Source organism: Schistocerca cancellata, chromosome 8 (assembly GCF_023864275.1).
Source record: "Schistocerca cancellata isolate TAMUIC-IGC-003103 chromosome 8, iqSchCanc2.1, whole genome shotgun sequence".
NCBI classification, from domain to species: Eukaryota; Metazoa; Arthropoda; class Insecta; order Orthoptera; family Acrididae; genus Schistocerca; species Schistocerca cancellata.
In genome coordinates, this window is record NC_064633.1 from 60,727,545 (window position 1) to 60,752,657 (window position 25,113).

General features: G+C 40.4%; 1 protein-coding gene across 1 annotated transcript in view; it reads left to right on the top strand.

The window, feature by feature from the left end:
* LOC126094931 (leucine-rich repeat-containing protein 52-like) overlaps positions 1-18,156 on the top strand; it is a 47,278-nt gene extending 29,122 nt beyond the window's left edge. The window contains exon 3 of the mRNA XM_049909578.1: positions 15,799-18,156. Coding sequence (XP_049765535.1) covers positions 15,799-16,279 — 481 coding nt within the window. The 3' untranslated portion in view covers positions 16,280-18,156. The remainder of the gene's footprint in view (positions 1-15,798) is intronic.
* Positions 18,157-25,113: the final 6,957 nt, after the last annotated feature.

The following is a 25,113-nucleotide window of genomic DNA, read 5'->3' on the forward strand; positions in this document are numbered from 1 at the left end:
CAGGAAGCATCTTGAACAGTTAGTGTAGTACGTCTACATCTACTTTACCACTCGGCAACTCACACATATACACCTGGTAAAAGGTTCACTGAACGACCGTCACACCACTTACAATGAATCGCTTGTTACACAGCCCCACAGCCGCAAGTTTCAATATTTATCTTTTCCTGTAGTTTCATAGTAATATATGTTGTGTCTAGACAAGACAGTCTAGACACAAGGCGGAGATACCGAAAGGGCACGCGTCAACTCACGCCGACTGGCGTGAATTCTGGAACAGGATACGTAATTAATGCTATAAAGAAAAGTACGTAGCTGCGTTCATACTTAACTTTATTCCATCATTGTGGTACATCGCTCTTGGTTATACAAGTGAGACTCTCTCCAGATATGGTTAACGGCGCCTTGCTAGGTCGTAGTCATGGACTTAGCTGAAGGCTATTCTAACTGTCTCTCGGCAAATGAGAGAAAGGCTTCGTCAGTGTAGTCGCTAGCAAAGTCGTCGTACAACTGGGGCGAGTGCTAGTACGTCTCTCTAGACCTGCCGTGTGGTGGCGCTAGGTCTGCAATTACTGACAGTGGCGACACGCGGGTCCGACATGTACTAATGGACCGCGGCCGATTTAAGCTACCACCTAGCAAGTGTGGTGTCTGGCGGTGACACCACAATATATTTCTTCAATTCCGTGCTTGTTTTTGTGTTTAAGCGGTTTAATCTCGCGATTTTATCTCCAAGTGTAAATTTAGGCAATCTGCAGCGCTCTTTTAATGTTTGCTGAACAGCCAGCTACACAGTTCATTAAGGCATCAGTGTCCTTTGGTGCCACGTCAGGAGGGTAGGAGGTTGCATATCTACGTTTCTGTCTGGTTTTATAGTTTACTTCTTCAGTTCAGCAAGAATGGGTAGGATGTTTGCATGCCGTGTCAGACGCAGGAGGAGCTGGCCGCAGTTCGCCAAGGGTTGAATGTCATTTTAGTTAAGATCAGCTGCCTTCAAGAGGCTGCTTCGGGGTGTAACGGTGGCGAAAAATCTGGCGCGTCGCGTGGGACACATCACGTCTCGCTTGTTTCGTCCACGAGCTCTGCTGCTGAGGCACCTCCTGCTGCACCCGACAGGGCTGGATTCACCCTCACGGCAGGGTAACGCGTTCGCGTCGCTCGAGGCGGAGGGCCAATGTGGAGGCTGGCCGTCTGGCTTCGACTATTCGCCCTGTGAGCGAATAGATGGTCATTCCTTCAACAGGGTCCCGGCAGGAACACACGGGCAGACATATGCTAGCTATCGGAGTTCCAAGATACTCGTGTTTCGGAGCCCCTCTGGAAGATTGCGTTCAGGCCTGGAAAGAAAGCCAATGTGGACTGCTAGAGGGCCTCATGCGAGATGTGGAGGAGGTCTTATCTGCGGCTATCGAGAGTGCAGTATTCTGCAAGTGGTAGATCACGTCGACACCAAAGGCGCCAGTCATTTGGGTTCTGAGGCCATCCTCAGTTCATACGGGCTTCGGGCGGATGTGGTTAAGGCTGCTCGTCTCGGCCGCGGGGTGCGAGCAGAGCTTGCAGTTTTCAACATTGTTCCCAGAGCTGATGGGTTTCCTTTGGTTTGATGCCGAGTGGAGGTCTCACCCAAACACATCGTCGACTCTGTGGCAGTCGGATCCGCGTGGTCGGATGGGGAAGGACTCCTCTTGATACGTCAGGGGTGCACTACATGAAGTAAACAGCTACTCGGGTAGCAGGGTACTTGTGGAGTGCACAAGAGGGTTTTTTAAGAGTAGGTAGTAGTTTGTGGTACTCTGATGGACACCCACCAGTTGAAATGCAGATGGCGAAATCAGACCGCGTTCAGAGACACTCGACTGCCAGTATTTTGGCAGTAAATTGTCGAAGTATTCCTAAACTTAACTATCCTCCAAAATAGGTCTCGTGCTCAAATTGTTCTTGGGATCTACAACTGACTGAAACCCAAAGTAGTACGCTTTAAGATAGTTAGGGAGTCATGGTATGTATATCGGAAATACAGCTTGTCTAGATGACAAAAATATTCTCTTAATTGAGGTAGGATTTGAGTGCAATACAAAAGTCATCTCTTCACGTATAACAGATCTACGTCAAACCAAGTTAATTTTGGGATGTAATTACCGGCCACCCGATTCGGCTGTGACAGTTTCAGAGACATTCAAACGAAACCTACGGTCAACAGCACGTAAATACGCAAATGCGACGTTATTTGGAGGCGACTCCTACCTACCAGGTACGGAATGGGTCATCTATCGGCTGACCGCAGGGGGTATGGACAGACAGTCTTGTCGAGTAATTTTTAACACTTTTTTGAAAACTGTCTTTTTCAGCTGCTAGTTTTGCAGCCCTCGTGCAGACCTTACAGCTACAAAGAGGCTGGACCTCATCGATGGTACTGGCATATAGACGGGATTGGTGATGACGATGTCATCATAGCGACTCTTGTTACGAAAGTTAATAATTCAGTTAAGAAGGCTAGGGAAATGGTTCTGCTAGAAAGAGCGTAGAGGATGTCTAAACACTTTGTAAATCGTACTGTGGAACAAGGACGAAAAAGATTCATCATAGTTTAACAACGAAATTCGGAAAATGCTGAGGAAGCAAAGACTGTTGTGCTGTCGGTTCAGAAGAGAACGTGCAAATGACGACAGGTAACATTTAATACAAATACGGACTTCTGTAAAAAGATCTGTGCGCGAAGCTTATAACAAGTACCATCCTCATGCCTTAGTTAAACATCTTGCCAAGAATCAAAGAAAATTCTAATCCTACGTAAAATCGCTAAGTTGGTCTAAGGCTTCCATCCAGTCAGTTGTTGATCAGTCAGGTGTGGCAGCAAAACTTAATAAAAGTAAAGCCGAAGTTTTAATTTTTTCATTTAAGAAATCATTCACGCAGGAGAGCTGTGAAAACATACCATCGTTTCACCATTGCACAGAGTCCCTTATGTACGACGCAGTAATAAGCATTGCGTGCGTAGAGAACAACTGAAAGAAAGGAAAACAAATAAATCGCAGGTCAGGATGGAATACCAGTTTGGTTATACAAAGAGAACTCTACGGCATTGGTCCCTTACTTAGGTTACATTTTGGGCGAATCTCTCCCCCACAGCAAAGTCTGAGGCAACTGAAAAAAAAGATCACTCCTGTATATAAGAAGAATAAAAGAACGGACCCGCAAAATTACAGACCAATATCCTTAACAACGCTTTGCTGCAGAATATATTCTGAATCTGAATATATTGAATTTTCTAGAGTCCGAAAAGCTTATGTGTTCCAATGAGCACGGTTTGAGAAAGCATCTCTCGTGTGAAACTCAGCTTGCCCTTTTCACACACGATATACTGTGAGGTATGCATGAAGGGCAACAGGCAGATCCCACATTTTTATATTTGCGTGAAGCGCTTGACACGGTGCCCCACTGCATACTGGTTACGAAGGAACGACCATATGGAATAAATTCCCACATATGAGAGTGGCTCGAAGAATTCTTAAGCAATGGAGCCCAGTATATTGTTCTAGACGCTGGGGTGTCAGCAGAAACAAGGCTGTCGCCACGGATGCCTCGAGTAAGGACCGCTGTTATTTTCTGCAAACTCAAATGACCTGGCGGGCAGGGTGGCCAACAGTCTGCGGTTGTACCTCGATTATTCTGTGGTGTACGGCAAGGTGTCCAAGTTGAGTGAGTGAGTGTAGTAGGATAAAAGATGTCTTAGACAAAATATCTAGCTGCTGTGATGAATGCCAGCCAGCTGTAAACGAAGAAAAATTTACGTGAACGCGGATGGGTAGGTAAACAAGCCAGTAATATCCGGGTACAGTGTTATTAGTGTCGTCCATGATACAGTCACATCTTATAAATATCTGGGCGCAAAGTTGCAAAGAGGTATAAAATGAATCAAGCATGTGAGAACTGCGGTAGGAAACGCAGTAGGTCAGCTTCAGTTTATTGTGAGAATTTTAGGAAAGTGTGGTACATCTGTGAAGCAAACCACATGTAGGACACTAGCGTGTCCTATTCTTGAGTTCTGCTCGAGTGTTTGGGATCCGCACCAGTTAGAATTAGAGGAAGACATCGAAGCAATTCAGAGGCTGCTCGATTTGTTACCGTTAGGTCCCACCAAAACGCAAGTGTTACGGAGATGCTTCACAGACTCAAATGGGAATTCCTGTCTGAAGGTGACATTCTTTTCGAGGAACCCTGTTGAGGCATCTCATAGAAACGGCATTTGAAGCTGACTGACGAACGATTCTACTGCCGCCAGCATACAGTGTGCGTACGGACGGCGAAGATAAGATACGATAAATTAGGGCTCATAGGGAGGCACATAGACAATCGTCTTCCTTTCGCTCTATTTGATAGTGGCACAGAAAAGAAAGTGACTAGTTGTGGAACAGGGTACCCTCCGCTACACACAGCACGGTGGCTTGCGAGGTATGTATGTAGGTGCAGATGTAGAGTATCGGTCGTTACACTGTCCACCAGCGGCCGGGAAAAAAGAAGTTCCCTGCAAGCCCTCAATTCTCTTATTTTGTTTCAATGATCGTATCTTCCTGTGTGGGTGGGTGTCAACAAAACATTTTCGTAATCGAATAACGCGTTTGCTCTTTCGTTTGCACCCCAACACGCGTATCATATCCGTGACAGTCTCTCCCCTGTTTTGCAATAATGCGAAACGAGCTGCCTAACTTTGAACTTTTTCATGTCTTCCGCTAATCCTACATGGTAAAGATTTCATACCACGCTCCAGTACTCTAACAGAGGAAGGGCACGCGTAGTGTAGTGGATTTGAGGGATCATCTAACTGTTCTGCCAATAACACATCGTCTTCAGTTCGCCTTCCCTACAAAATGCAACAGTTCGAAGTCAAGTTCTTCGTAGGACTTATCCGTAGCGATTTAGGTGAACGTGATTTATCGTGCAACATGCTGTGGTTCAAATGGTTCAAATGGCTCTGAGCACTATACGACTTAACTTCTGAGGTCATCAGCCGCTTAGAACTTAGAACTATTTAAACCTAACTAACCTAAGGAAAACAACACATATCCATGCCCGAGGCAGGATTCGAACCTGCGACCGTAGCGGTCGCTCGGCTCCAGATTGTAGCGCCTAGAACCACACGGCCACTCCGGCCGGCCAACAAGCTGTGATTGTCTCCTAAATCACTTATGCAGAACAGGAACATCAGAGAGCCTGTAACACTTCTTAGAGAACGCTATATATCGCTTCTGTTTTACTCGATGACTTTCCGTCAATTACTACGAACTCTCACCTTTCTGATAGTAATTCACGAACCCAGCAGCACGATTTAGTAAAATAAATAAATAAATAAATAAAAATATTTCCATCAATTACTACGAACTCTCACCTTTCTGACAGTAATTCACGAATCAAGTAGCACGATTAAGTCACCAAAGGCATGAACGTTTATCAGAAGACGCCAGTGAGCAACGATATCAAAAAGATTTTGGAAATCTAGAAATATGGAATCAATTTGAGATCTCCTGTCGGTGGTACTCCCTATTCCATCATGATAAAGAGCTCGTAGTGTCGCACGAGAACGATACTTTCTGAAGACGTGTTGACTTTCAGTCAATACATCTTTTTTAGGTAATTCATAGAAATCGAACACAGTATATGTTCCAAAATCGAAATGCCAGTAGCCGTGAATGATATGGGTCTGCAATCCAACTTCCTATCTTGATATTCATGATTTGGATGTGCAGCTCCTTGTGTTGACCCTGTTTGCAGTTAAAATTGTAGAATGTGAAGTCCACCAGATATGCAAAACACCTCTTTTCTCTGTACCCAAACATGTTTCAGCACCACTGTGCCATCATCAGTGGGTTTCCGTTTTATTTATTCTGTAATGTGAACATTTTTATTAAATTATTACAAATGTAAGTGGATGTTAAGTTCAAACAACAGTTCGTTTCTTTTTGTTAATACCTTTACACTTGGTGTGCATGTTTTTTTTTTCAGATCACTTGTATATTATTTACTATAGGTATCTTGACATCTGCAACCAAACGATGTTGATGAGAAATTTTGCTGGAAGTTAACCTACCATCTACAATGTAATTTGGTTTATCGCCATATTTCGCGCATATATTCGTTTTTACTTACATTTTTGTGTTGCAAACCCATTTCATATCGTGAGGCACAAGTAAATATAGCAAGTATTTTCCACAAATAAGGTCGTAAAACACTTCTCATTTCTCCAAAACACCAGAGAGTTCGGCGCCAAATTCGAATTTTGTTTACGTTTTATCTCTCTCTCTCTGTGTGTATGTGTGTGTGTGTGTGTGTGTGTGTGTGTATGTGTGTTTTTTGTACGCTTCTTAGCTGTTTGTGTTGTCTTTTACATGGTGTTTCTTTTGTATGTAAATGGTGAGTCTTTCCAGATTGTAGTGTATCCATTTTTCGTGTGGTGTGTGTGTGTGTGTGTGTGTGTGTGTGTGTGTGTGTGTGCAGACTATCTGTTTGTGTTGTCTTTCTTGTAAAGTTCCTTTAAAGTGTTAAATAGTGCGGCCTTCAACAGTCTAGTGTATTCACTTACTACACTCTGCAAGGCCTCCCCCCATGAACCATGAACCTTGCCGTTGGTGGGGAGGCTTGCGTGCCTCAGCGATACAGATAGCCGTACCGCAGGTGCAACCACAACGGAGGGGTATCTGTTGAGAGGCCAGACAAACGTGTGGTTCCTGAAGAGGGGCAGCAGCCTTTTCAGTAGTTGCAAGGGCAACAGTCTAGATGATTGACTGATCTGGCCTTGTAACAATAACCAAAACGGCCTTGCTGTGCTGGTACTGCGAACGGCTGAAAGCAAGGGGAAACTACGACCGTAATTTTTCCCGAGGGCATGTAGCTTTACTGTATGATTAAATGAAGATGGCGTCCACTTGGGTAAAATATTTCGGAGATAAAATAGTCCCCCATTCGGATCTCCGGGCGGGTACTACTCAAGAGGATGTCGTTATCAGGAGAAAGAAAACTGGCGTTCTACGGATCGGAGCGTGGAATGTCAGATCTCTTAATCGGGCAGGTACGTTAGAAAATTTAAAAAGGGAAATGGATAGGTTACAATTAGATATAGTGGGAATTAGTGAAGTTCGGTGGCAGGAGGAACAAGACTTTTGGTCAGGCGAATACAGGGTTATAAATACAAAGTCAAATATGGGTAATGCAGGAGTAGGTTTAATAATGAATAGGAAAATAGGAATGCGGGTAAGCTACTACAAACAGCATAGTGAACGCATTATTGTGGCCAAGATAGATACGAAGCCCACACCTACTACAGTAGTACAAGTTTATATGCCAACTAGCTCTGCAGATGACGGTGAAATTGAAGAAATGTATGATCAAATAAAAGAAATTATTCAGATAGTGAAGGGTGACGAAAATTTAATAGTCATGGGTGACTGGAATTCGGTAGTAGGAAAAGGAAGAGAGGGAAACGTAGTAGGTGAATATGGATTGGGGCTAAGAAACGAAAGAGGAAGCCGCCTGGAAGAATTTTGCACAGAGCACAACTTAATCATAGCTAACACTTGGTTTAAGAATCATGAAAGAAGGTTGTATACATGGAAGAACCTGGAGATACTAAAAGATATCAGATAGATTGTATAGTGGTAAGACAGAGATTTAGAAGCAGGTTTTAAATTGTAATACATTTCTAGGGGCAGATGTGGACTCTGACCACAATCTATTGGTTATGACCTTTAGATTAAAACTGAAGAAACTGCAAAAAGGTGGGAACTTAAGGAGATGGGACCTGGATAAACTGAAAGAACCAGTGGTTGTACAGAGTTTCAGGGAGAGCATAAGGGAACAATTGACAGGAATGGGGGAAAGAAATACAGTAGAAGAAGGATGGGTAGCTTTGAGGGATGAAGTAGTGAAGGCAGCAGAGGATCAAGTGGGTAAAAAGACGAGGGCTAGTAAAAATCCTTGGGTAACAGAAGAAATACTGAATTTAACTGATGAAAGGAGAAAATATAGAAATACAGTATATGAAGCAGGCAAAAAGGAATACAAACATCTCAAAATGAGATCAACAGGAAGTGCAAAATGGCTAAGTAGGGATCGCTAGAGGACAAATGTAAGGATGTAGAGGCTTATCTCACTAGAGGTAAGATAGCTACTGTCTACAGGAAAATTAAAGACACCTTTGGAGATAAGGGAGCCACTTGTATGAACATCAAGAGCTCAGAGGGAAACGCAGTTCTAAGCAAAGAAGGGAAAGCAGAAAGGTGGAAGGAGTATATAGAGGGTCTATACAAGGGCGATGTACTTGAGGACAATATTATGGGAATGGAAGAGGATGTGGATGAAGATGAAATGGGAGATGCGATACTGCGTGAAGAGTTTGACAGAGCACTGAAAGACCTGAGTCGAAACAAGGTCCCCAGAGTAGACAACATTCCATTGGAACTACTGACGGCCTTGGGAGAGCCAGTCCTGACAAAACTCTACCATCTGGTGTGCAAGATGTATATTCAGGAAGAATATAATAATTCCAATCCCAAAGAAAGAAGGTGTTGACAGATGTGAAAATTACCGAACAATCAGTTTAATAAGCCACAGCTGCATAATACTAACACGAATTCTTTACAGACGAATGGAAAAACTAGTAGAAGCCGACCTCGGGGAAGATCAGTTTGGATTCCGTAGAAATACTGGAACACGTGAGGCAATACTGACCTTACGACTTATCTTAGAAGAAAGATTAAGGAAAGGCAAACCTAAGTTTCTAGCATTTGTAGACTTAGAGAAAGGTTTTGACAATGTTGACTGGAATACTCTCTTTCAAATTCTAAAGGTGGCAGGGGTAAAATACAGGGAGCGAAAGGCTATTTACAATTTGTACAGAAACGAGATGGCAGTTATAAGAGTCGAGGGACATGAAAGCGAAGCAGTTGTTGGGAAGGGAGTAAGACAGGGTTGTAGCCTCTCCACGATGTTATTCAATCTGTATATTGAGCAAGCAGTAAAGGAAACAAAAAAAAATTCGGAGTAGGTATTAAAATCCATGGAGAAGAAATAAAAACTTTGAGGTTCGCCGATGACATTGTAATTCTGTCAGAGACAGCAAAGGACTTGGAAGAGCGGTTGAACGGAATGGACAGTGTCTTGAAAGGAGGATGTAAGATGAACATCAACAAAAGCAAAGCGAGGATAATGGACTGTAGTCGAATTAAGTCGTGTGATGCTGAGGGAATTAGATTACGAAATGAGACACTTAAAGTAGTAAAGGAGTTTTGCTATTTGGGGAGCAAAATAACGAATGATGGTCGAAGTAGAGAGGATATAAAATGTAGACTGGCAATGGCAAGGAAAGCGTTTCTGAAGAAGAGAAATTTGTTGACATCGAGCATAGATTTAAGTGTCAGGAAGTCATTTCTGAAAGTATTTGTATGAGGTGTAGCCATATATGGAAACATGGACGATAAATAGTTTGGACAAGAAGAGATAAGAAGCTTTCGGAACGTGGTGCTACAGAAGAATGCTGAACATCAGATGGGTAGATCACATAACGAATGAGGAAGTATTGAATAGCATTGGGGAGAAGAGAAGTTTGTGGCACAACTTGAGCAGAAGAAGGGATCGGTTGGTAGGACATGTTATGAAGCATCAAGGGATCACCAATTTAGTATTGGAGGGCAGCGTGGAGGGTAAAAATCGTAGAGGGAGACCAAGAGATGAATACACTAAGCAGATTCAGAAGGATGTAGGTTTCAGTAGGTACTGGGAGATGAAGAAGCTTGCACAGGATAGAGTAGCATGGAGAGCTGCATCAAACCAGTCTCAGGACTGAAGACCACAACAACAACAACTCTGCAAGACCACACTATTTAACACATTAAAGGAACAAAAAAGACAACACAAACAGATAAAGTCTACCCATACACACACACACACACACACACACACACACACACACACACACACACACACACACGAAAAACGGTTCCATACAATCTTATTTGTGGAAAATACTTGCTATATTTACGTGTGCATCACGACACCCCACCATGATGCGGAGAAAAAGGGCTTGCCACACGAAAACGTAAGTAAAATCGAATGTAGGCGCTAAATATCGCGACGAAGTACATTACATTCTAGATGGTACGTTAACTCCCAGCAAAATTTATCATCAACATCGTTTGGTTGCAGATGACAAGCTACCTATAGTAAATAATATACATGTGACCTGAAAAATCATGCACACCAAGTGTAAAGGCATTAACAAAAAGAATCGAACTATTATTTGAACTAAATATACACATAATTTTGTCATAATGTAATAAAAATGTTCACATTACGGAATGAATAAAACGGAAACCCACTGATGGTGGCACAGTGGTGCTGAAACATGTTTGGGTACTGAGAAAAACCGGTTTTCCGCATATCTGGCGGAACTCACATACTGCAATTCCTTTGTTGAGTGTATGTGTGACCTGCGTAACTTTAGGTACAGATATTCCATCGTTAGAGTGATTGTATATAATTGCTAAGTATGAAGCTATTATATCAACGTTGTTTGTTCTGCAATCTAGACTGGAAGACTTGCCTTTATTAAGTGGTTTGAGTAGCTTCACTACACAGAAGATATCCGTTTCTGAGTTACTCATACTGGTTTCACTTTTTTTTCGAATTCTGGAATACTTACTTCGTTTTCTTTGGTGAAGGAGTTTCGGAAAATCTTATTCGTAACTCCTCTTTCGTGGCACTGTCATCATGAACGTTACCATCGCTATCATGCAGTGAAGGTATTGACTGTGTGTTGCCACTGATGTATTTCAAATAAAACCAGAATCTCGAATTTCGAGATAGAGTTTCGTTGTGGAAGCTATTAAAATCGATTCGCATCGAAGTCCGCCCTAAATACCGAGCTCTTGTAAGACTTCGCCAATCTTGGGGATTTTGCGTTCTTTTTAATTTGGTATGCTTTTCTCCTTGCTTCCGTAACAGAGTTCTGTCGTGCTTTGTGTACCACAGATGATCAGTTCCTTTTCTTATTCATTTCTTTAGTCCCGCCTGATATTCATTTATTAAGTATAATTCTCTCAATTGCTTCTGATACTATTTGCTTGAATTCAAGCCACTCCTCGTCTACGCTTACATAGTTAGTTCGAAAGGAATGGAGACTGTCTCTTAGGAAGCTTTAAGCGATCTTACGTCCGATATTTTTAAAAGATAAATTCTGCGTTTACTTCTGGTGGGGATGGATATTACAGTATTCAGTCTCGCCACAACCACTTGCAGTCACTAATCCCTGTATCCGTCATGCAGCTATCTATCTGCCCAGGAGTATATATTACTATGAAGTCAAATGTTTTTTCACAAGCGTTTACGCTCCAAGTGGGTTTCGTAAACAAAATGTTGAAAACAATTTTCGCATTTAGTTTAGTTTCAGTCTGTTTTACACCCACCAGAGACGTTGAGCACACATTTTCTCCAATACATTGAAGATAGGTTGAAGTCGCCACCAACTATAACAATATAAATGGGGTACTTTTTTGAGATAATACGCGAGTTTTCTTTGAACATTCCAGCAACTGTACCATCACCGGCAGGTCGTTGGTAAAAGGGCCAATTATTAATTTAGTGTGCTTGTTAAGCCTCAACCCATACTAACCTACAGAAACCATCTACTTCAATTTCGCCACAACGTAAATTGCTTGTAACAGCAACTAACACACCAATACCAACTGAAGTTTATCTAACCTTTCTGAACATCGTCAGGCCCCTTGTAAAAATTTTGGGCTGACCTTACCTGTGGCGTTAGCCAGCTTTCAGTGCCTATAACCTACTTGAGCTCCAGTCCTCTCTCCTCCACCCCCTTACCTAAGTGGTCAGTGCGTCTGATTGTCATGCAGTGGACCCAGGCTCGATACCCGATCAGCTCATTTGATCAGGACATTGCTATATACTTTTACACACATAGTACCACACAAGGAAGCTTTTCCTAAATGTTACTTTTCTTACCACTTCATAATGTGGCTTGATATTCTTAGAAATTAGGCAAACAAGTCTGTGTATTAGTTTTTTAACATTTGTCTTGGAAGTGCCGCAACAACTCTTTTTTTTAAAATTTATTTGTATTGTACATACCAGTTTTTATTTCACACAAATATTGTCATAAATTTAGCAGTAATAAATGCACTTCCAAAAATTCTGTACCACAGGAAGTTGTGTTGTAGTATGTAAAAAGTCAGTAGCAAATTTCACCTTTTTTTCTTCTATGGTTCACCAGAAAATGTTCCTTATTCAATGAAAAATGAAATGTACTGGAAATCCATAAAAAGATTTTAGTATCATTTATAACCGAAAAAAGGATCTTTTGGTAGCCATAACATTACATCTGGTGTTCATGTAGATCTTTAGCTTTAATCTTCTAATACGAACCTTCTGGGGTGCCCATTTCGCAGTATCCTTCACTCACATTTCAGAACTAGAAATACGCAGACCAACAGTCTCCTTCAATTACTTTTCAGTGAAGGAACATGTATCAAATTCCAGTCTCATAAGGGTTCTGATTCTTCCAATGTCACCATCACTGAACGCCAGACAAGCATCATATGAAGAAATTTTAAAAACAGTAAATGGGCAAAATGTTGTCTTTGGACGTCCCCTCTACATGAGGTTATCGAAGCCTTCTTTCGAGTTTCGTGTTCCACCATGTGTGCATTTCTTTAATAAAACTTAATTAACTGCATCGTAAATGTGCTCAGGCACTTCTATTCTCTACAGATATCTTCTATGATGGCAAGAAATCATAAAATATGACAAACAAGGACAAAATCTTGTACAAAAGGGAGCATTGCACTGTGTATTTGTTGGAACAAGACGGCTTTTACATCATTTGTATCACAAATTAAACTCTGAAAATTGGACATAATATTTCTAGCATGGCACGAACTATACGGTGGAAGAAAACTAAACATTTTTGACTGATTTTATACACAACCTCCCCCTCAAGGGGCCCCATTACCTCCAACACTGGAGCTTCCAACTACCAGTGTACTCACCTTCTGTGAATTCCTAGATCTCGCAGGCCGAGATGCTTCGTCTGAAAAAGGACAAGCGACCTGATCTGCCTCACGATCTTTACCCACCACTGACAGCGCCTGAAATTTGTTTGTCAGACGAACCAGTGAGGCCTTTCCATCGGCCTCCATAAAGGTCTTTCGCTGCCTGGCGTATCTAGGAACGACCTACTACTCGACCAACGTGTGAGATGTCAGCCTCAGTGCGGTCAATAACCGTGGCGGCCACATTAGTGGACCAATCGGAGGAGACACGGATGTGCCATACGTCCCTTGGATCCCTACACATGGTCCCCCACACCGATGCCCTTTTGCAACAGCCTCAGACAGCATGATCGAAGACAGCACTGCTTGGAACTGTGAGCGAAGGATCACCAAATCATCCTGCATTCCTCAAGAACTACACGAATTTAACTGCTAAGCACATGTATGTCGAAATAAGTCGGTTTTAGTTAGAAGCTCATATAAATAAGTCAGAAATGAATGGTGTACTCTCCTGCTGGAGCAGGAGCAACCTCTTTACTCAGAGCAACCGCTTTACTGAGCTGTCCAACCAACACTGACTGTTCAGCCCAAAACAAATGCCTGTGGAGCTGCAGACGGCGGAACTATACACTAGACTGTGCCTAATAATCCTGCAAACACGCAAGAAAGTTACGAATTAAGCAACTAAGCACACACATAAATCAAAATAAATCGTTTCTGGTTTGGGGCTGGTGGATCTAAATCGCAAATCAATGTCGTACTCTCCTGTGGTGATACTTCGAACAATGTCTACAAAAATTTCAAGTGTATATCATTCGTCCTGAAAACAAATGAAAGAACATGTCATTTGCCTTCTGTGAAATATACGTTCTCATGCAATTTATTGTTTCTAAGGTAATTCTTATGAAAACCTTATAATGTTCCACAAATTTCAGTAATTTAATTACGATATACATTTCTCACTTCTTTGGACATTTCATACTGATTTCCTAATTACAAAATATCTTTTTAATTAAATTATCTTCAAATATTGGTAAATTACAGGGGTCGCCAGTTTTATGGAACATTCAAAGAATGTAAATAAAAATCATAGCCTAACGTACTCTGATATTCCTGTTTGCATGCAACTCGAGTTTATAATATGGTGATTAAACTCTTTTAAGGACAGAAGAGGTGAAAACAAAGTAAAGCTGGTCACAACAAAAATGCCAAAATGAAAACTCAGATTTGATGCAGACCTCCTCTCTAGTTTATACTATGCAACTCTCTTCATCTCCGACTAATTACAGCAGACTACAACCGTCTGTACCTGATTACTGTATTCATGCCTTTGTCTCCCTCTACAGTTCTTACACTAATGCTTCCCTCCATAACGAAACAAACGATTCCTTGATGTCTCACGAATTTCAGTGATGGGTTTCAATACTGAAGAAACGTTAACCGATGTGTATGGACATAAAACAAGGTTAGGTTATACTACAATCGTATTCCGACTACAAACACCTTTTCAGTGCAAAACCTACAAAAATGTAATTTTAGCTTGGCATGGAGGATGTTATGTAAAGCTATGCCATGGAGGAAGTTATACCACATGTTTCATCATTTATCGTAGAAGATATCTGTACCCTATCTGGTACTGTTCATAGACCTGTCAAATTAAAAGCGACTGCGTGTAGCCAAATCTCTCATACCCCTAATAATTGTGGACGAGTAACAAATTTTTAACATTAAACATTCAACACGGTAGTACTAGCATTGTTAGCTGTGATAAATTAGCTAACGAATATCTGATCCTACTTATTAGTCTTTTTCTACTATGCTGGCGTTTGTACACTTCCGGGTATGACATACTTCTGAAGAGTAATTAATATTCCTCAAGAAAATGAAAAACAAAAACCTAAACGTGTAGTGAGACACGAAAGAACAGAACCAAACTCCAATTCGTCCATATTGGTTTGGTCTTGCCCCGTATCCTTCCTCACCATTCTACAACCGATCTTATTTTTCACCACTAATGACTTAGATACCCAATGAAAGTTAAATATTGTTCCCTTATTTAAGAAGGAGATAGAAGCATCAATTGACAACCAAAGTAAAAACTGAAGAGACCTTAGATACAACAAAGGAAATAATAATTCTTTGGTTGTTATGGTCTAACATCAGCCACGTTGTAGATCAACTCACGGGATTAGGTTCCACCAATTACATAAACAATAAAATATTTTTGATTTCATGGTTCTTGTCGGAACATGTTTCAGCTTAAGTGCGCTGTCACAAAACATGTCTGACCAAGGGAAGTAAGAGTAGAAAAATTATAAGGTCTTATTAAACAGACGGAACCCAATCCCGAAACTACAGAGGAAGAAACGAGTCAACTGAAAAGGCTATGCAGACGATAGTTGTACAAGACATATGATGTGTATGATACATTAATTTGACACACAGAAGAAATGGCTGAAACTAAATTTCTGGGAAAATATGAAACTGGAATTTGTGGGTCAAGTCTGTGAGACACTGGTAGTAATATGTATGCAGAGAAGAGGGGAGAGTAAGGTAACTGCTCAAACAGGCCATTGAAGCGATGTATTTAATGAAGCTACCTAGTGAATTTTGTTTCATGTAACTGACTCATAATTGAATTATACCCAGCAGATACTATTTTACTTTCATTCAAAATCTTTTGGCCATTAGCACTATAATATCTACGACTATCATTTAAATATATGTATGTTTCTTGTTTCAGATTGGATTTTCTAGATGCACTGAGCTTCAAGTGCAACAAGCATTTGAGAACTGTAAACCTCTCTGACAATCCCAGTCTGCATCACTTGCCTCTATTGGTCAGTTCATCAATAGAGACCATGTATATAGAGAATTGCAGCCTGACGAGCGTTGATGTTGCTGTAGTGAAGAGAATGACAGCGCTGAAGACCCTGTCATTGAGTGGCAATCGTAATCTACACTGCCTGTCTGAGAAAAAACGGCTGGAGGACGCTCTGCCTGATCTCTCCGTCATCTGCGAAGATTCTGTAGAGTATCGTCCCTCTCAGCCCACCACTAGTGGTCGAGAATCCCCTCCACTAAATTTTCACAATAACACACAGTCAACAATACATCTAACACGAGATGATGTTGGAAATTCTGCATCTCAACTTCAACAGTCAGCATGGACTATTACCGTTGTAGCTGTTTTTGTCTTCACAATCACTGGGGTCCCAGTCTAAAGGCTGTCTGAAGTTATCAGTCTAAGGACTGGTGCTATTAGATGTGGCATAGTTTAGCCATTTCCTAACCTTTGAGCTACGTAAATTTAAACTCCTATATCAGACATTGATTCATAATAGTAAGCCAATTCATACTTAATGTTGGGTTTAAAACTGCATCAAATACTCATTAACATTCAAGTGAGAATGGATATCCAATGACAAGACTGAAATTTTGTTGAATCTTGATGATTTCAATGTTAAATTGCCTTTCAATGATAATTAGCACTGTTAGTGACTCACTACAGAATTTTATTCTGCCACATGTACTATATATTGGTTCCTGTATGTTTCACACTTTGCAGCCAATATTTAGTTTTAAAACTGTGTTAGAGATTAATTAGTACTCGAATGAGGCTAAATTATAAGGTTCGAATTTATTAAATCTTTTAGCTATCGGTTGGTGGCAAAATGACGATTGATACTCAGGTATGAGATTCTAAATGCTGTTAAATTTAGTTTATTTCTCATACGATTGCAAATGGTTGATGCTGTTTCTAGCATTCGATTATATTTTAGTTACCTTTTGAGTAACAGGGTATAGTCAATTTTTAAGCTGAAACATTGTCTTTGATGTGCATTGGTAATGTAATAACAATACACATCTTGCTGTTTCTAGCATTCGATTACATTTTAGTTACGTTTTGAGTAACAGTGTATGGTCGATTTTTAAACTGAAACATTGTATTTGACGTGCATTGATAATGTAATGACAATACACATCTTGATTAACTTCTCATGATCGAGATTCACAATCATAGAGAATTTTTTGAAGAACATCCCATCCGCCGTTGACTGTAGAAATTATTTATTTCACGATTGCAATTTCGGCTTTTGAGCCATTTTCAAGTGGTGTTGAACTCAATCTGCCTGAGTTGTGAATATATTTTTGCTCCAATGGCCTTAGTTCACACGTAAACTGTGTGTCAGAACATTAATTTGTAGCGATTTATGTGAAAAATGTTAACACTGGTAACAGTTCACGCAATTTACATAATTTAAAGCCACAGAGCTTTGCACTCGTTTCATGTTGCTGTACTTCTACAGCGAAGATGCATATTTTTGACGATGACATACGGTATGTGTGTCTCAGAGGATTCTGAAGTCTTGAATATGCTAAAACAAAATCTTTAGCAATACCACTTGAAAATGGCCCAAAGGCCGAAATTGCAATCGTGAAATAATTTCTACAGTCAACGGTGAACATGCCGCCTTTTAAAAAATATTAACATCTGGTTAGTATTCATAAGTGGATACATAACCAACGATTGTTTTAATATTCTATTCGAGATTGGTTGCTGTAAGCAGCCAATTCTTTACCAAAAAATGTATTGATTGCAGGTAGTATGTAATTGTAGGCATAAAGCTGATGTACAGTTTTACTGGCTCCTACAACAATTATTCATAATTATAAGCCTAAATTGTAAACAAATAGTTACAATTCTGTTATACATTGCTTAGCAGACAAGTGAGTGTGCAAGGTATTGTATTAATAAGTCTGGGAACAACACTTGGTTATTATTGATTAGGAGATATATATTCAATACCAGAGTCATGATTGTACTATAAATTGTTCAATTTTATAATTAGTATAACTAGCCATAATATGTACTGAATGTCAGGTTGCATTGAAATAAAGATATTCAACCTAAGAAGCAATTAGACATTGGTTACCATATTGACAAGGCTATATAGCGAATGTTTGAGATTTTACTAATTTTATGAAAAATGCTCAAATTACAATATGGAGCAAGTTTTGACACTAATAATTTTACTTTATGTTACCAAGTATCTCATAAGCATGTATTGCTAATCCATCAAATATAAGCTCACACCACACAAGAAAGTACAACTGATGTAGAATTCTGAATGCTTTTACATGTTTGACATGATTTGAATGTCGAGTACATCCTATGTTTATCATAAAAATTTTGTTTGAGATTAATAAAATCTTGTTGTGTTTACAGAATTTATGAATGGTTTAAGTTAAGATGTTTTCGTCATGTGGCTTTCAGCCATCTTTTGAAGTTAATTAATTAAACTGCTGGCTGCTCTGTCAGTTGCCCTTAACTTGCCACCAAACTAAGCTGATATATGTTTTGCATTCTATATGGATTTAACGATTTTTGCCATCTTGAACAAATAATTAATGATCAATAAGTTTCATTTAATTTACGTCTATGGCCACAAACTTTTTGTTAACAGATTACCGGTTTCAGACTATAATGACCATCATCAGATCTGTTTTATAAAAACAAAGTCCTAATGTACTGCAGCCATAGTGGCATTGTCAAATGCAAAATCAGCACCAGCATCATCAAATATATATAAATATGCTGGTGCAGATTTTGCATTTAACATTTGACGGTGCCACTATGGCTGCAGTACATTAGGACTTTGTTTCTATAAAACAGATCTGAAGGTGATCATTATAGACCGAACCCAGTAGTCTGTTAACAAAACGTTTGTGACCATAGGCGTAAATTAAAGGAAAGTTGCTGTATATACGGGTCACTGTTTTATTTGCGACAATGTCGCAGCTTGTGAGATTAAATGATCACATCCACAGTCGGTTTCCAGTATACTGCTCCTCAGTATGGCAGTAAACTGGCAATTATGTGGTCCTTCACCTCAGTGGGTAGGTTGCTTTGAAAGTTTAGTTAACCTCAAAATAAAATTGGCGACTCGATGACAAGTTCAACAACGAGTTCATCACTTTCATGATGGGGCACATATACCCACTCTGTAGCTATGTGCCATCAATTGGAGCAGTGCGCCTGTTTCACTAAAATTGACTCAGATCACCGTCTCTTCCATTACAACAATCTCTGAAGTAAGTGAGTTATCTTACATATAGTGGATTTGGTTTGAAACTTTATCACAAGGCTCACCATTGTTAAGCATTGTCCCGTATTTTTCACCATATTAAAAATACTCTTAAAACAAAAATTTAACTTTGAAAATCCTCATTTAGCACGGGCTTAGTTAGGCTTAACAGACACACATGTGCCATCTCACTGATTATCAAAACTGGCAAATTTTAAATTTTGTTGGTAAAGAAAGTGTGTTTTTGATCATAACAAAAGACAGTGTTTGTCCTTGTAATTTTTCGAACATATGTCAAAGAAATTTTAACTATGAAAGACTAAGAAGGGGCCTGGAATCTTCAATGATATTTATAGAATATTAATTATTCGTAATCTCATTTTTTGGTAGAGGCTATACACGAAGGTGCATTAGCCCATCCCAACATGTAACGAACTGTGATTAATGAAGCTTTCGTCCCTATAGGTGTGATACTGACATATTTGTATGTTGATAAGATGTTCAGAAGTTCTCAGCAACGCACACAACTTGCAGCTCACCATACACAGAAAATCATCGACTAATACGCCGATAATCTGAGAAGTAAATCGAAAATATAACGCAGACTATAGAATCTGGAAAGTGAAATAAACATGTAGAGACAAAAACTCAAGTCCTACATTAACAAAGAAACTAGACTGCTCATCAACAGCATAAACACTGATTATTAAAGAAAAGAACTGTTTATTCGTTTAGGAATAACACTTTGTATCAATAAATATTTTTACATGGCATTTTCATATATGCACCACCTTTAGAATATACATATACATAGTTGAGCTTACTATTATGAACATGGCATGTTGCATTGCATTGCATGCTTCAGGGGTTCACTCATGAAATGTGTTAATGATCAGTTTGCAACATTTGTTCCAACACAGTTGCCTCCAAGCTCTTCAAGGTGCAAATGCTGTTGTGATGATACCTCTGACCTTGCTGTTCTTTAAATTAGAATTGGACAATTACTGATAATTCACAAAAAAACTAATAGTCCAATAAAAAACGTTTCCGTTACTACTCGTGAAATACAGGATTCAAGAACTTACTGTAATACATATTTTAACTAACTACGAAAATCACTTCAGCAAGTACACAACTAGAATGAATATGGTAGCAGCCATGAATATCACCTCACAATTGACGACTGACAGATGACTACACTTACTGGAAAGGATAGCCTTCTGCATGCCAACAAATCGTCTAACGAAACACAGAAAATAGGTGGTGTGGGATATAAAATATTGTTTGACAATACATCACTCTGAGATCATGATCTCCTTTCGTTTTTCAATGCAGCCTCACTCGTGATAGGTACGTCACAGTGGTTGGGAACAAAATTTCTGTGTTCCGACTAAACTTGCGTTCTTTTCGGTATATTTAATTTAAATACGTACAGCTTTGTTATTCCTAGCTCTCATGAGATTAAGATTATAAGATGACAGAAGTGCTGCCCTAAACTCAGTTTATTATGATCAGGTTCAGAATGTTTTACTGTTCACGTGTATAACACGTAGATACGCAACTCTCATTTATTCACCGTAATGACTTCGATACATCAATGCTGCCCAGTGAACCACAAACATTGGCAAAGTGTGTTGGGTCGCATGCCTCAACGAAACGATACAGACAGCCATACAATAGCTGGCGCCACACTGAAGGGGTAGCTGTGGAAAGGTCAGACGGACATGTGCTTCTGAAGAGCGGCAACAGTCTTTCAGTAGTTGCAGTGGCAACAGCGTGAATGATGAATTGATCTCGCCTTGTAACAGTAGCCAAATTGGCCTTGCTCTGCTGGTACTGTAAACGGCTGAAAGCAAGGGAAACTACAGCTTTCATTTTTCCCTGGTACATGTAATTCTGCTCTATAGTTAAATTATGACGGAAAAATATTCCAGGAGTAAAACAGTTATCTTTTGCGCCTTCAGGCGCGGATTACTTAGGAGGATGTCGTTATCAGTAAAAATAAAACTGGAACTCTACAGATAAGAGCGGGGAATGTTAGATCTTCAATCGGGTAAATATCTAAGAAAATTAGAAAAAGGTAATGGAAAAGTTGAAGATAGATATAGTGGGGAGAAGTGAAGTTTAGAGGCAGGAACAACAGAATTTGTGCACAGGTGAGTACGAGTTATAAATACAAATCAAATGAAGGTAATGCAGGAGCAGATTTAATAATGAATAACAAAATGACAACAGGTTAAGGCACTATGAGCAGCATAGTGAAGCCATATTGCAGCCAAGAGAAATGCAAAGCCACCACCCACCACAGTAGTACAAGTGTACATGCCAACTAGCTCTGCAGATGATGATGAGATTGAAAGCATATACAATGAGAAACAAGAAATTATTTAGTTACTTGAGGGAGAGGAAAACTTAACTGAGTTCGGTGGCTGGCAATCGGTAGTAGGAAAAGAAAGAGAAGGGAATCTAGTCGGAGGATGTGGACTGGGGGAAAGGAATGAAAGGGGAAGCCACCAGGCAGTGCTTTGCTCAGAGCATAATTTAATCATCGTTAACACTTGGTTTGGCTCTGAGCACTGTTGGGCTTAACATCTGATGTCATCAGTCCCCTAGAACTTTTTTTTTGGGTCATCAGTCTACTGACTGGTTTGATGGGGCCCGCCACGAATTCCTTTCCTGTGCCAACCTCTTCATCTCAGGGTAGCACGTGCAACCTACGTCCTCAATTATTTGCTTGACGTATTCCAATCTCTGTCTTCCTCTACAGTTCTTGCCCTCTACAGCTCCCTCTAGTACCATGGAAGTCATTCCCTCATGTTTTAGCAGATGTCCTATCATCTTGTCCCTTCTCCTTATCAGTGTTTTCCACATATTCCTTTCCGATTCTGCGTAGAACCTCCTCATTCCTTACCTTATCAGTACACCTAATTTTCAACATTCGTCTATAGCACCACATCTCAAACGCTTCGATTCTCTTCTGTTCCGGTTTTCCCACAGTCCATGTTTGACTACCATACAATGCTGTACTCCAGACGTACATCCTCAGAAATTTCTTCCTCAAATTAAGGCCGGTATTTGATATTAGTAGACTTCTCTTGGCCAGAAATGCCTTATTTGCCATAGTGAGTCTGCTTTTGATGTCCTCCTTGCTCCGTCCGTCATTGGTTATTTTACTGCCTAGATAGCAGAATTCCTTAACTTCATTGACTTCGTGACCATCAATCCTGATGTTAAGTTTCTCGCTGTTGTCATTTCTACTACTTCTCATTACCTTCGTCTTTCTCCGATTTACTCTCAAACCATACTGTGTACTCAGTAGACTGTTCATTCCGTTCAGCAGATCATTTAATTCTTCTTCACTTTCACTCAGGATAGCAATGTCATCAGCGAATCGTATCATTGATATCCTTTCACCTTGTATTTTAATTCCACTCCTGAACCTTTCTTTTATTTCCATCATTGCTTCCTCGATGTACAGATTGAAGAGTAGGGGCGAAAGGCTACAGCCTTGTCTTACACCCTTCTTAATACGAGCACTTCGTTCTTGATCGTCCACTCTTATTATTCCCTCTTGGTTGTTGTACATATTGTATATGAGCCGTCTCTCCCTATAGCTTACCCCTACTTTTTTCAGAATCTCGAACAGCTTGCAACATTTTATATTGTCGAACGCTTTGTCCAGGTCGACAAATCCTATGAAAGTGTCTTGATTTTTCTTTAGCCTTGCTTCCATTATTAGACGTAACGTCAGAATTACCACTCTCGTCCCTTTTCTTAAAGTCAAACTGATCGTCACCTAGCGCATTCTCAATTTTCTTTTCCATTCTTCTGTATATTATTCTTGTAAGCAGCTTCGATGCATGAGCTGTTAAGCTGATTGTGCGATAATTCTCGCACTTGTCAGCTCTTGCCGTCTTCGGATGTGTGGATGATGCTTTTCCGAAAGTCAGATGGTATGTCGCCAGACTCATACATTCTACACACCAACGTGAATAGTCGTTTTGTTGCCACTTCCCCCAATGATTTTAGAAATTCTGATCGAATATTATCTATCCCTTCTGTCTTATTTGACCGTAAGTCCTCCAAAGCTCTTTTAAATTCCGATTCTAATACTGGATCCCCCATCTCTTCTAAATCGACACCTGTTTCTTCTTCTATCACATCAGACAAATCTTCACCCTCATAGAGGGTTTCAATGTATTCTTTCCACCTATCTGCTCTCTCTTCCGCATTTAACAGTGGAATTCCCGTTGCACTCTTAATGTTACCACCGTTGCTTTTTGTCACCAAAGGTTGTTTTGACTTTCCTGTATGCTGAGTCTGTCCTTCCGACAATCATACCTTTTTCGACGTCTTCACATTTTTCTTCCAGCCATTTCGTCTTAGCTTCCCTGCACTTCCTATTTATTTCATTCCTCAGCGACTTGTATTTCTGTATTCCTGATTTCCTCCTTTCATCAATCAGCTGAAGTATTTCTTCTGTTACCCATGGTTTCTTCGCAGCTACATTCTTTGTACCTATGTTTTCCTTCCCAACTTCTGTGATGGCCCTTTTTAGAGATGTCCATTCCTCTTCAACTCTACTGCCTACTGCGCTATTCCTTATTGCTGTATGTATAGCGTTAGAGAACTTCAAACGTATCTCGTCATTCCTTAGTACTTCCGTATCCCACTTCTTTGCGTATTGATTCTTCCTGACTAATGTCTTGAACTTCAGCCTATTCTTCATCACTACTATATTGTGATCTGAGTCTATATCTGCTCCTGGGTACGTCTTACAATCCAGTATCTGATTTCGGAATCTCTGTCTGACCATGATGTAATCTAACTGAAATCTTCCCGTATCTCTCGGCCTTTTCCAAGTATACCTCCTCCTATTGTGATTCTTGAACAGGGTATTCGCTATTACTAGCTGAAACTTGTTACAGAACTCAATTAGTCTTTCTCCTCTTTCATTCCTTGTCCCAAGCCCATATTCTCCTGTAACTTTTTCTTCTACTGCTTCCCCTACAACTGCATTCCAGTCGCCCATGACTATTAGATTTTCGTCCCCCTTTACATACTGCATTACCCTTTAAATATCCTCATACACTTTCTCTATCTGTTCATCTTCAGCTTGCGACGTCGGCATGTATACCTGAACTATCGTTGTCGGTGTTGGTCTGCTGTCGATTCTTATTAGAACAACCCAGTCACTGAACTGTTCACAGTAACACACTCTCTGCCCTACCTTCCTATTTATAACTAATCCTACACCTGTTATAGCATTTTCTGCTGCTGTTGATATTACCCGATACTCACATCACCAGAAATCCTTGTCTTCCTTCCACTTCACTTCACTGACCCCTACTATATCTAGATTGTGCCTTTGCATTTCCCTTTTCAGATTTTCTAGTTTCCCTACCACGTTCAAGCTTCTGACATTCCACGCCCCGACTTGTAGAACGTTATCCTTTCGTTGATTATTCAATCTTTTTCTCATGTTAACCTCCACCTTGGCAGTCCCCTTCTGGAGACCCGAATGGGGGACTATTCCGGAATCTTTTGCCAATGGAGAGATTATCACGACACTTCTTCAATTACAGGCCACATGTCCTGTGGATACACGTTACGAGTCTTTAATGCAGTGGTCCATTGCCTTCTGCATCCTCATGTCGTTGATCATTGCTGATTCTTCCGCCTTTAGGGGCAATTTCCCACTCTTTGGACAAGAGAGTGCCCTGAACCTCTATCCGCTGTTCCGCCCTCTTTGACAAGGCCGTTGGCAGAATGAGGCTGACTTCTTGTGTCGGAAGTCTTCGGACGCCAATGCTGATTATTTATCAAAATTCAGGCAGTGGCGGGGATCGAACCCGAGACCGAAGACTTTTTGATTATAAATCAAAGACGCTACCTCTGGACCACGGGTACCCACTGCCGAGAACTTAGTGATGCTTAAACCTGACTAACCTAAGGACATCACACACATC